The sequence below is a fragment of the Plectropomus leopardus genome, chromosome 23, assembly GCF_008729295.1.
Source record: "Plectropomus leopardus isolate mb chromosome 23, YSFRI_Pleo_2.0, whole genome shotgun sequence".
NCBI classification, from domain to species: domain Eukaryota; kingdom Metazoa; phylum Chordata; class Actinopteri; order Perciformes; family Serranidae; genus Plectropomus; species Plectropomus leopardus.
In genome coordinates this window covers 11,504,066-11,516,869 of record NC_056485.1, presented here as the reverse complement: position 1 = coordinate 11,516,869, position 12,804 = coordinate 11,504,066, and the positions used below count along the sequence as shown (strand labels likewise).

Sequence of the window (12,804 nt, the reverse complement as noted above, 5' to 3'; positions counted from 1 at the left end):
CCTGGAGGATGGACGTGATGTTCTCTGTAGTTAGGTAGAAAAACTTGCATATATCAGCATCTGCATCAGCAATCAGCCAAACTGAGCTGGAAAATATTAGCAAATTGGATATCGGCAAAAATCCAATATCATGCACCCCTGGTTTATTTTTCTTTCCGCTGTTTTTGCCACTAGCGTATGAGTTCTTGAGTTATGGCCAAAAACATGTTTTGTGAGGTCAACGTGACCTTTACCTTCTGCCACCAAAATCATTTCAGTTCATTCTTGAGTCTGACGTTTGCGGCAAAGAAGAAATTCCCTCAAGGCGCTTTATAGATATCACGTTCACAAAAATGGGACGGATGGACGGATGGATGGACAATCAGAAACATAATATCTCCTGCCATGGCTATTGCTGGGGCAGAGGCATAAAAAGGTACAAAAAAACCCAAAACAATTCACACACACATTTTCATTTGATCCATCGTTCACATGAAAAATATTAGAGTGGAGCTTTAAGAAACACAAGTGCTTAGTCATCTGCTCAAGAAGTCACTGCCCATTTCCCCATTCCTGACTGCAACCTGCACACTTATTCACCAATGAAGGAGTGTCCAAGCTAATCTGGGAATCATAGTTCATAAATTGCAGCCGTCACACTCTGCACCGAGAGGTGGAGAGAGAGAAGAGGCTCATCCTGAATCTACCGTAAGCAGGCCATCGTAATTATCTCCTAACCCTGGCGCAGTCTCCCTCTCTAACTCAGGGCTGTCGTCAGCACCTGATCACTACATAAATACCTGACTGAGGACGGGGGCTGGAGCAACGGCGGGAGTATGGGATAAAAGTGCTTCTATGTGGTGATTGGTAGCAGCCACTAAATTGCCTTTATAATGTCAGGAGTTGTGGTTATAGCACTGTGCGGCAATTTGCTGCAGTGGGATGAATTCCAACTGCTTTCCATTACAAGCGCTGATCACAAACAGACCAAATGCACAATATCAACAACAGACAATGTTGAGGAATACACAGGATCAAAATAACCGGTCATAATCACAAAACAAAACAGTACACAGTACACACAGAGCAGTTAGATCCATATGTTGTGATTTAGCACACCATTAATCTCTGACTCTCATGGGGAGCCGCTCGCCTGCTAGCCCTGGGATAAAGCATGAGCAAAAAAAAAGGTATATCCTCGTAAGGGGCTCCCAAGGGCCTCCAAATCTGTGCATACAAATCCCCCATTGATCTATCTGTCTTACGCTTTCTATTGTGTTGTCTCTTACTCATCTGTTCTCCCTTTGTCTATGCTGTCTCTGCTTTTCTCTCCCCCACCCCATTGCTCTGTCCCTCTCACTCTGCCTTATCTCTTGCAATTCCCCAGTCACCATCAGTCTTTCTCTTTTGCATGTTAGGATGAATCGTAAGAAAATCAAAAATTGCCACTGTTAACACTTGGATCCTTAACACATTGACCACAAGTGTTATCTATACAGATTTGAAATGTTGGCTAGATTGCACCATCAAGGCTTATTTTTATCTAAGATTAGCTCTAATCAGAGTAAAACTAGGCTTAAAATTTATAAATTGAGATTTAAAATTAAGCAGAGCTCTGTTGGACCATTATAAACTAATCTCGGTTTAGAAAAGCCATGTTTAAACAGAATTTAAACTGAGTTTAATCAATAGGGAAAATTGTCACATTGAAATCAAAATAATTAATAACTGAAAAAATACAAACATACATAGAGATCGAACAGATTGAGCGGACTGAAACAAAAAAGGGATGTTGCTCAGCTTAAAGCTTGCTCAAAAAACATGAAGACAAAAGCAGAAAGATTGTGGCAAGTGAGGGACGGGAGATGTTCATCATGCGTTTCTGTCACTGCCATGTTTGAACAGTCTTCCTGTTCAGCTCCAAAGTTTCCTTGGTAAAGTGGTATCTTTATTAAAATTCATCATCATCACAGTCGTCAACTGGGTTGAGTCTGTCTCCTAACTTTCTTCGAGGATTATTTTGCTCAATCCATCCAAGAAAGGCAGTCAAAGTAAAAGTTAAGACTACTCAGCTGTAAATTTAAAGTTTTGCTGCAACAGAATACTTTAATCTAGGATTGGAGTAAAATTATACTGAGATTTAAAGAGAGGTTTAAATTTGATCTTTCTTAATTTTAAGATAGTTTTAAAGGTAGGTGCAACAGACTTTAAACTTAAACCATAATTTAATCAGCTTTAAGAGTTAATCCCTGTTGGTGCAAATCATCTGTAAGGTGGTAGATACAGTATGCTATCAGCATTGTTACATTTCTGAATAACATTTCAGAGGCCGTACTCCTACCCTGTTTTATCCAACCTAAACCATCACAAGGCACATGAAACGGAATGTCTAACAGCAAACAATTTTCATGTTGCGCCTGTGCTCTACAAAGCTGAGGCATAGCAGCATCTACCCCTTAACCCCTTTTTTCGGTCTGGTAACTCACATGGCAACATAGGAGAGCTGCGCCTTGGTGAGGTTGAGGGGATGATTGGACACGGAGATGCCGTACCGACGGGGATCCTGTCCTGCTGGCAGATTCCCCCTCAGGATGGCGTTGTTGGCCACACTGAGGAAGGACACCACGCCGTGCCATGCCTGGTTGTAGAACCACACCTGCCGAGGTAGAGACGAGCATTAACAAAGAGAAGCAAGTAGGGGTTTCAGATGTCTCCTAGCAACTACGTCTGGCATCAATTTATTTGATTGTGGACAAATAATGGAAAAAGATTTAACACATGGGTTAGAAAAGAAGACACATTTCAAAAACATAAATAAGTCATGAGTGCATGAGTGTGGACCAGTTGCAGATGAAATTGTCTTTTTCTGAGATGAAGTGTTGTTTCAAAGGTTACCAAAACTTGACCTGTATCTTCCAATTTTTAATATTACAGAGTCGCAACTTAGTAGTCATCTCAGTTTTCTAAAAATATTTTTTTTGCTTTGTTTTGTTGGTAAGCTAACTAGTCATAAAAGAAAGGTACAAAGAATGATTGGACAGAATCTGTCTGCTACTTATAACAGCTTGGTTGTTACAATCAGGGTTGTGAAGGGCTCTTAAGACCTGTGAACCACCAGTATGTCCACCAGAAAGTATGTCAAAGCACTTAAAAAATCCAGCTTTTTCCCCAGCTGAAGAAATCATTGCCAGTGACAATGAGTTGCTGTTGTCATTTGAAAATGCACCAAGGTTCACCGCATTCTTGTTCAACATATAGTACAGTATAATTTCTTACTGTTGTGCTATTGTGTATGGCCCTATATATTTTTATACTTTTGAGTGCGTTTATGTCTTTGTGTGTTGTGATTGTTAGAGTGAGAGATACGATCAATTTTTGTCCACTTAATGCACAAAAGGTGTTCGAAGAGAGGGGTCAAGTAATCTCTCAAACATATTCGAGGGGCTACATACTGATCTATAAGGATGAGGAACAGATCTGACAATTGTTACTTTTTCATCCAACGGGAAATAAAAGCCTGCGATGAATGCCGAATCATGATGTGGCGGACTGTAGCATGCTAGCTGCGGAGACGGAGAGAAAAACATTTTTGCACACTTTCCTTTAATGTTAGTGATTTTCTGAGTCTGTGGCTGCTGGGGTGTAGAAGAAAAAGAATGGATGAAAGAGAGTGGGAGTGAGAGAGGACTCCCCGCTGATAGTGCAGCGCTAATTAAGAGTGGATGGTGTCTGAGTGTCAGCCTAACATAACACTGCATCACAGAGGAGGATATGGAGAAACTTGAGTACACACGCACACACACACACACACACACACACACACACACACACGCACACACACACACAGATGTGCACGCACAAAACACTCTTGTCTCGTTCTCTCTCTGTTCTCGCCGCATCTCAGATACAAAGATCGACCAAACTTGATATTATTTGACTGTTATATCTTCTTTAGCCTGTAGTTTCTGAAAGGTCTGCAGCTAAAGTATCATTTAATGTATTCAAGATAAGCAGAGTGAGGAGCACAACCATGTCTGCTAAATGCATGAGGGTGGTATAGAAGGAGTGAAAAATATTTGATATGATATGATTCATTTCCACTTCTGAAACTACTTTAAACATCAGCTTGTTTTGGGGAGGAGCAAAACTCTAGTCTCAGTATGAGATATATCAGCCTGTATGAGATATTAACTTCAACATTTACTACAACTGTAGTGCAGTGGTGTTAAGAAAAATATGATTACACTAGCAATGCACATGAAAATCATTTTGAGGTGTCCGTTACTTGTATCGGACAGCTGTGGATACTCTTAAGATTAAGATTTTACATAAAACAATAATGTGATAAAATTGCAAAAAGAGCCATCATTTTTTCTGCAGGATAAAATCTTTTGCTTTTTGTAGTTTAAGTAAAGGGTGAAGGTTTCATTTTACCATAGCAGGGGTTGAGAGTGCAGGGGATATGGTATGTGGTGTTTGGGGTCCTTCTCTGTCAGAAAAGATTTGAGCATCAAACACTTCATTTCTTGCATTCTGGTGATTGTTCCTGCACCAGTTTGTGCAGTTATTTGTGCAGTCAAATTATGGTGTAAATGTCTAAATTTGTTAAGAGAAAATTCATCTGCTACTTATTAGGTGGAACAAATGCACATGTTCTAAATATTGAAGGGGACATGCCCCCTGTGCCTTTTAAAATCATAAAAACTGGTTTAGGTTTTCGATTAGAAGAAAATTACAAGTAAATTAATCTACTACAGTTGAACAGTTTAGAAGTTTTGTCTTCAATTTTTCAGAACACTGAGCACATAGTTATTCAATATTTGGTGCACAACACTGTGTAAGAATGATGTTATTGAAGATCTTTTCCTAATGAAAATTCTCCCAAATTATGCAAAAACACTTTTTTTTTCCACACTAAATGTTGTACTATAACTACTGATGTGTGAAATGATTTTGGGGACACTGCATTTTATAAGAGTGAAGTTATTGAATATTTTTTCCAAAATATCCACCAAAAAAATATACAAAAGCCTTTTTATTCAAACTAAGTTTTGTGTTGTAACCAATAGGAAACCATTGATATGTGAAGTGATTCTGGGGACGTTTCACTTAAAAAATGAAGTTTTTGGATGTCTTTGTGGTACTTCTTTTCAGTGTTTTTCTTCGTAGATGGTCCCTGCGCACTCGTTTCACAGCCGGCTGCACACAGAGAGCAGTGCAAGCTATTGATCTGAAGTTTTAATCTATAAATATTTTTCCAACTTTACTGAACTGGTTCTGGCAGGCGGTTACTGTCCCCTCTTCCCAGTACTGTGTACTGGCACTACATCTTTTAGCTGAAAGAGACCGTACCAGCCTACTTTCACCTTGTGTCATTATCAACCAACCAATTTCCCCTCTGACTTACGTAGCGTTTGACTATATAGGTTTTGCACCACAAAAATGTTCATTAGGAATTTATGATATCATGATATATAATTAAAGGTTTCTTAACAAACAAAGGCATCCAGGAGATGCACTGGCAAAAAAGGGGAAAATAAAGTGAGGTGAAATGTCAAATGGGAGCATTGGTTGGCTTTTACTTTCACTTTTGCTGGCGAGTGTGATTAATAAAGGTAGCAATCCTGCATAGTACACCTTTAAGTAAACTGTGCAAGTGCAAAGAAGAGTAGACTAGTTTTAGATGGATTTATATCATCATCCCAAAAAAACCAAACTTCACCTGCCTAATTGTCCCTTCAGAGATCATTTAATGTTCATCTCATTGGTTTGCATCAAACAGAAGAGCAAAAGTGCACCCGGCAATTAATGATACCTTTACATTGTTCCTGGTTCCCAGCTTCTTCAGCAGCGTCTCAGCACTCTGGAAGATCTGATCAGTCACATTATCCTAATGAAGATGAAGAAAACAAGACAAAAAAAAGCTGAGCTGGAGATTTAATTGGATACACTTGGAAAACCACCACTACTCTTTGAAATGCAAAACATGAGGCCGAGGGAGACAGGAAATAAGAGTTCCGGGGAACACTTGGGTGTGATGAGCCACTTATTTCCTACAGACTTGGGAAAAAAGTGTCCCCCGCTATTTGGCCTGCTTGCGAGTTTGTTCCTCTCTTGACGTTTTTTTGAATAAATAGGGTGAAATAATTAAAGTCATAAAAGGAAAAAGGAGAAAATGAAACAAAGTTAAAGAATTCTACCTTATGTACCAGTCAAATTTAAGTGTGACTGGATTGCGAGTGTCCAAGTGTAAACAGAAACAGATGGAAATGAGAGTAACAGGGAAAGTATTTTCCACAAAGTGTATGCTCGGTGGTGAAGACATGAAAATGGCAGAGAGAGGGTAGACTGGACAGGTTGTATTAAACATCTCCTCAACCCCACTCATGTTTCATGTGAAATGAGCCTTGGGATGAGGGCTTGAGATGACAGGCAAGCGATTTCCAAAGTGTCATGTTGATACCATGCTGTTCAGCTCCACCATAAGAGCACTGAGCACATTACATGTGTGATATAAATGCAAATGGACCTCCTGTTGGACCCTGCCTTCACAGGCCTATCGCAGGGGAGACAAGGGGGAAAGGAGGGGAGAGTGGATGTGACATGGAGTGAGGGGAGGTCGGCGGAGGGAAAGTGCAGGTGACAACTGGGAAGAGAGGTGGGGGGTAGACAAAATAAGAGGAGAAAAATCAAGAAAGACATCCCGAAAATGCGGGAGTGTGCTCAGGTGCAAGTGCCCGTCTGCTCGGAAAGAGAGGGAGAGTGGAAGGGAAAACACACCAAAGATATCTCAAGCCCCCAAGACAGTCACCTAAGGACAGGGAACTGGGGGATCATACCACGGCTGTTGTCACTTTTTCTATCCCAAAATCCTTCATTCAGCCAAATCGTAACATTACAGAAATTTGGAAACATTTCAAAAATGTATTCAGAGCTCTTTTTTTCGCCCTGCCATATATCCGGTCTGCTCCTTTGGGATAACAAAATGTTTACAGATCATTTCAGTAACGCAGCATGAACTCTTCATCTCTTTCCATATCACCGTGTGAAAGAGGAGGGAGAGAAAAAAAAAAAACAAGAAAAACGCCCCCATCTACCCTGACAGGAGTATTTGTGTTAAATAACATCCCCTGTGTTCCAAGACATTACCTATGCATACACCGGGCACACAACAAGACTCCTACTCTTGTCCGTAATGCTTCCTCCAGCAAAAAAGCGAGGGAATCTTTACAGCATTTTGTGTTTTTACTTCTCTCTGGTTTGCATCATGCCAAGCAGCAACGGGCAGCGCCATTAGGCGGCCTTACTGAGGATTAGTGGTGGCTGAAACAAGATGAGAAGTGGGCCAGCAGCTGCCTGGGCCTAATCCTTGACAAACTCCTCCCCGCTCAAGGACAATGACAAGGCTGGTTTGGCCAGTGGACCTGCCAGTGCCACGGCTAACGACACAGCAATAAAGCCACTCGAGTGTGTGGTGACTTCCTTGGCTTGTATTCCAAAGTGGCCTGCACAGTTCAGTGGTCAAGTGCTCTATGTGACAGAGTGGTCATATGGTCTGTGGGACAGTGTGGTAATGTGTGTGTGTGTGTGTGTGTATTGAGAACCTGCCAGAAAGGAGTTCGTGGTTTGTTATCTCAGGGGCTTATTTTTTCTGAAAAAACATGAAATGAAATGAAAAAAAAAATGAAAAAAATGTTGTCCAGAAGGTTTCAAAACATTTCAGGGAGCAGTCATGTCATTAATACCATCTATATATGACACTGCCATTTCAGATACATTTTTTAGCTTAATTATACAATTTCCAGCACACAGGCTTTCTTGTTCTCAGTGTTCCCGTCACCTCATGTGACACCAAACCATATTTCTACGTGACAGACAGACAAAATGCAATTAAACAGAAATTTCAGCCCCATGCGCAGGTGGACCCGAGTGCAAAAACACGCTACTTCCAGTTACCGTCTCACATCACAATGCCTGCCGAGCAGGAGAGAGCCAGACATTTCCCAAGGACAGTGTAGCACTTTAATAACACGAGATGCAGAGCTGGGACGGCTAATGCCCGGCCATTAGGGTTACATCATCGCTGCTGCACGAATTAAAGTCACATTAGCCTCGAGATCCGGGAGACAGAGAATGGAGCCTGGGTAGGGATGAGAACCGGAGATGCCTGAGGGCAAAGCAATGTGCTGATCTCAAAGCAGTTTGAACGTCCAAAAATTTGAAATGTTAATGAGAGACTGTGTGTATGCGAGACAGAGGCTGGGAGAGAGATAGAGAGAGATACACGAAGGGGACAAGTGAGTTGGTATGTAGTTCAAGAAACACTGTGCCTGAGTAAAAGTATATGAATGTATATACATGAAGTGAGAAAGTGTCAGAAGTTAAGTTGAATACATGTGAGAGGAGAAGGGTTTGCAGGATGGTGTGTGAATGCTCTTGCACAGTGAGGAGCCAGATTCCTCCATTTATTCAAAGCAATGCACAGACAATCATAGCCTGTTGCCATGGACACTCAACAGAATGGATTTGAAGAGTCTAAAGCTCCTCTCATCTTTCTTCTTTCGCAATCGTTCAAGAATACAGCGGGTTCCAAAAGTCCACTACAAAATCACCTGTACCTAAGATACAAAGCTAACTGCACAAAGAACGCCACGCTCCAATTAGGAGCAGCTCGATCAAAAGAAGACTGGCAAACTGCAGCCTTGACGTGACAAAAGCAGGACCACTTCTTTAGTCACAAAAGTAGTCCTAACACTTAGTGCTGGAGAAAGACTTCAAATGTAACAGAGCGACCGAACAACATTGCCATCTTTAGATGCCTCTAGCATGGCTGAGAGACTATACAGAACAAAAACTTAAACGCAAGCCTATGTTTCCTATTTACATGAGTTAAGATCTATGCAAACAGAAAACCAATTTCTCTCAAATTCTGTTTGACAAATTTGATAAAAATCAGCGTACGTCAGCATTTCTCCTTTTCCAAGATAATCCATCAGCCTGACAGGTGTGGCATATCAATATGCTGATTAAACGGCATCAATATTACAAAGGTGTGCCATTGGATGGTCACAATAAAAGACCACTCTAAAATGTGCACTTTGATAATACAACACAACACCACAGCTGACCCATGTTTTGAGGGAGATGTCCACCAGAGCTGACGCCGGTGAATTTAAAGTTCATTTCACCACTATAACCAGCTTCCAGTGTCGTTTCTGTGAATTTGGCAGTACATCCAACCAGCCTCACAACTGCAGACCTTCATCACTTATACATATTTTAACCAATACATTTCTATTACTTACCAAATTAATGACCAAAATTGCAAATTTGCATGACCATTCTCTGAAACGTGTGGATGCGCATCTTTAGGACTCTATTGATAGCACTACTCTAATTACTATACTATTCAATTTAATTGCAACAATTAATTGATACTACATTTTGGTCCTATTCTTTATCAATACTCTATCAATAATCAAATATATGATATATGATATGATATAATTGGTTCTTTGTCATTACTATATCATAGCTTTTTCTTTTTTAAAAGATGAAATCTGAGCAGGATAGAGCAGATCAGGGCTTCTGATTCACTTGAGACCAGCCACCCGAACAGCTGATGCAACAGTTGGGTTGAATAACTAAAGGATTTCTGCACAAACTGTCAGAAACTTTGTCTGGGATGTTTATCTGTGTGCTTGTTGTCCTCACCAAGGTCTTGACCTGACTGTGGTTTGTTGTTGTAACCAACATTAGTGGAAAAATGCTCATCTTTGATCTTCTGATCTTGGGACTGAATCTAAATTACAGTTTAAAAAATGTATATTGGAGTATACATGGAGATATTCTAAACTCAAGAGCTTTTGTTAGTTTCAAACAAAATATCCATTTTACAGATTTTTTAAAAACACACATGTAAAGATGGTGATTTGAAGAAGGTGCATTCATCCTTGGTTTTATATATGTTTTTTTTATGTTTTATATGTTGCAGATAAACTAATTCTAAGACTTTCTAGGTTTTGTAGATGCTGCTGTGCTAATCAATCAACCCTGTGGTATCAACAGGCTTGACTTTGAGAATGCCAATATTTATTACATACCTGAAACGAACTGAAAAGACCTCGTAGATCCCTAAATGAGGCTTCTATTGCTGCCTCAGTCAAACGGACTTGGGAGTTGACTGCCCCTACAGAGATGCCTCCGTACCTGGAGTGGCAGACAAAAGCAGAACAAGAGGGAGGTTCAAGTGGAGATAAGAGCATATGAGTAATACCAAAGAATACCCACGGCCACAGATTTTTAAGCTTCCTCTGTAAAGCTACACACACACAGACATGAGATACAGACATATAGTATAAAACAGGCAATGTGTTGTGGAAACATGAGCAACAACTTACATGTTTGAGCAAACACATCAACCTAAGGCTTACAATTAATCATTTGTCTCCCTGACAGTTTGCTCTAAATGCTTTCATACAGGAAAATGACAGGTTAAGGGAAGCGTATCAAAGAGAGGCCCAGCAGGACTTGTCATAGTGTGACAACTGCATAACATGTAGATGGAAAAGGCAGCCCAGTGTGTGGGATTTTGTCCTTTCATTCATATTACACTCAACTGACCTTCAAAAAGTGGATGCAGCAACACTACAACAGCAGCCCAGGTAGTAATTTGGCTCTCTCAAAAAAAGAAAACAACAAAAAACAAAACAACAACCCTGAAACCAAAGTGCCTGAGGAAAGTCACTAGTCTCTAAAGTGCTACCACATACATGAATGTACTGTTATAAAAAAACTTCAATGCTGCAGCATAAAAAAAAAAAAAAAAACTCTAGAGAAATGTCGATATTCACAGCATTTACACTGACGTGCATTACCTTGTTTTACCCGAGTGCTCATAAGTCTTGACCAGGAAGTCTGTCATGTTCCGCCCAGTTAAATCCAACAATGTGTCTGTTGTGTTCTGGATCCTCTGTGAAAAAGGGCAAAAAAGGTTGAAATGTTAGCACTGAAAAAAATGCACACTACAGGTTTGCTATTTGGTAGGAATGTCCCAATTGGATCAGGATCAGGCCAAGTCAATACATCGAGATTTGTAATTTTGAGCACACACCTCACCCTATCCTTCATTCACGCCCACCACCACACAGGTGTCTTGAACGGAGAGCACGATTTGTGGCAGGTATACAGGATTTATTGCTCCTAAGCTGCTACACCACTTTAAGTGGAACTGAAATACTTGTTGTTCATTTTTAGTGAATTAGTTTTACTATAATGCTGTAATAGGTGGAATTCTGACCGCTGTTTATTTGTTGTATGGGTATATTAAAGTTAAGCTGTAACAATGCTTTAAATAAAATTGTATTGCATTGCAGAGCTGTTATACTGTCAAGCATATACAATGTATTGGTTTTAATGACTCCAAAGTAGTTCAAGTGTGAGTTGTGCAGCTGTATTATCCAGCTAAATACAAGTATCGGATCAGGACTCCGTATCTGCAGATACTCAATGACATACTCGTGACATCCCTACCATTTGTTATTTTTGTTATAGTGACTTTAGGGTTAAATGATTAATGGTGATTAATTTTTGGGGGGCTCTTGAGGACGGCATGACAAGTTGGTAATACAGCAAACTGTTACTTATTTGTGCATCCAGCAGATACAAAGCGATGTTTGAATTAATTTGGAGTAACTTAGATTTATCAGGTGGCCACCTGATGAATATAACCTCAACATCCACTCTCCTGTTAGCTCTCTTTTGGTTTCTGCCAACTCCTGACAAAAACTACCTGGCTCTGAAGAGGCCTCAATAAAGTGTGTGTAGTATAACCTCATGAGCAGAAAAGCTGACCACAGACCGACTGCTCAGTCACCCATAAAAACGTATCCAGTAGATACAAAATCAACAAAACTTAACAGCAAGAAAATTTTGCAGGTGATCTGTCCACAGCTCTGTGCAACATATTCACCCAACCCTTATCATAATAGTCAATTAAGCCTGGCTATGGGGAGCCTGGCTGAATTTTAGACCCCCGCCAAAGCTGCAAAAAGCTGTGTCTAATGTCAAAGAACCCTAATTAGATGCCCTTCTGTGGATAAATGGGTACATTCAAACATCCAATTAAGGGAGGGTGAGACACACAACCACAGATACACTCCACAATGATACTTCTCAGTACACACACACACTCACTCCGACACCAAGCTGCTTTAGCCTTGCTTATTTAGAGAGGTACCACTATGCTAATTAGCAGAGTGATCCTTGATAAAAGTGCAATTGAGACCCCCGACTGCAACGCAATTTGCCAACGTACCCCCTGGTTACGCTGGTTATCTACCCCTGTGTACAAACAGCTTGATGTGCAAGCTTTGAGCACACATGGTGTGTTGTTTAATCTGTTACCTTTGTGTGTATACACATTCTTTATCACCTAGGGACTGTTGATTATTTATTAGGGGGTGATACAAAACTGGAGAGGCATGCCAAAAATAAATTTAAGCACTGTGGAGAGACACGTGTTTTATTTTGGTATAGGGGAGGGACATACATCTTTAAATTGTGGTATGTTGTATTTATTTAAAACACCCTCAAACCTCGTGGGTAACTAAACTAGGGCTGTCAAATACTGACTTTTTAAATCAGAGAATTTCAATAGTTAATTACAATTAACCATATTATTCATTGCATGTTAACAATTCCCATTATTTTGCATTTCAAAACTGTTTTGAAGTACACAATAACAAGCAATTCATACCAGATTGTCCAGATAGACCAGGAATCAAATAAGATAAAAAACTTGCATGATACTAGTATAAAGTTGGC

At 40.2% G+C, this 12,804-nt stretch overlaps 1 protein-coding gene across 1 annotated transcript in view; it reads right to left on the bottom strand.

Moving 5' to 3' along the window:
- LOC121961901 (phospholipid-transporting ATPase ABCA1-like) overlaps positions 1–12,804 on the bottom strand; it is a 172,168-nt gene that overhangs the window by 56,666 nt on the left and 102,698 nt on the right. The window contains exons 32-35 of the mRNA XM_042512000.1: positions 10,857–10,951; positions 10,083–10,188; positions 5,795–5,869; positions 2,466–2,635 (exon numbers count right to left, since the gene is read on the bottom strand). Of these exons, the coding sequence (XP_042367934.1) occupies positions 2,466–2,635; positions 5,795–5,869; positions 10,083–10,188; positions 10,857–10,951 (446 nt within the window). The remainder of the gene's footprint in view (positions 1–2,465; positions 2,636–5,794; positions 5,870–10,082; positions 10,189–10,856; positions 10,952–12,804) is intronic.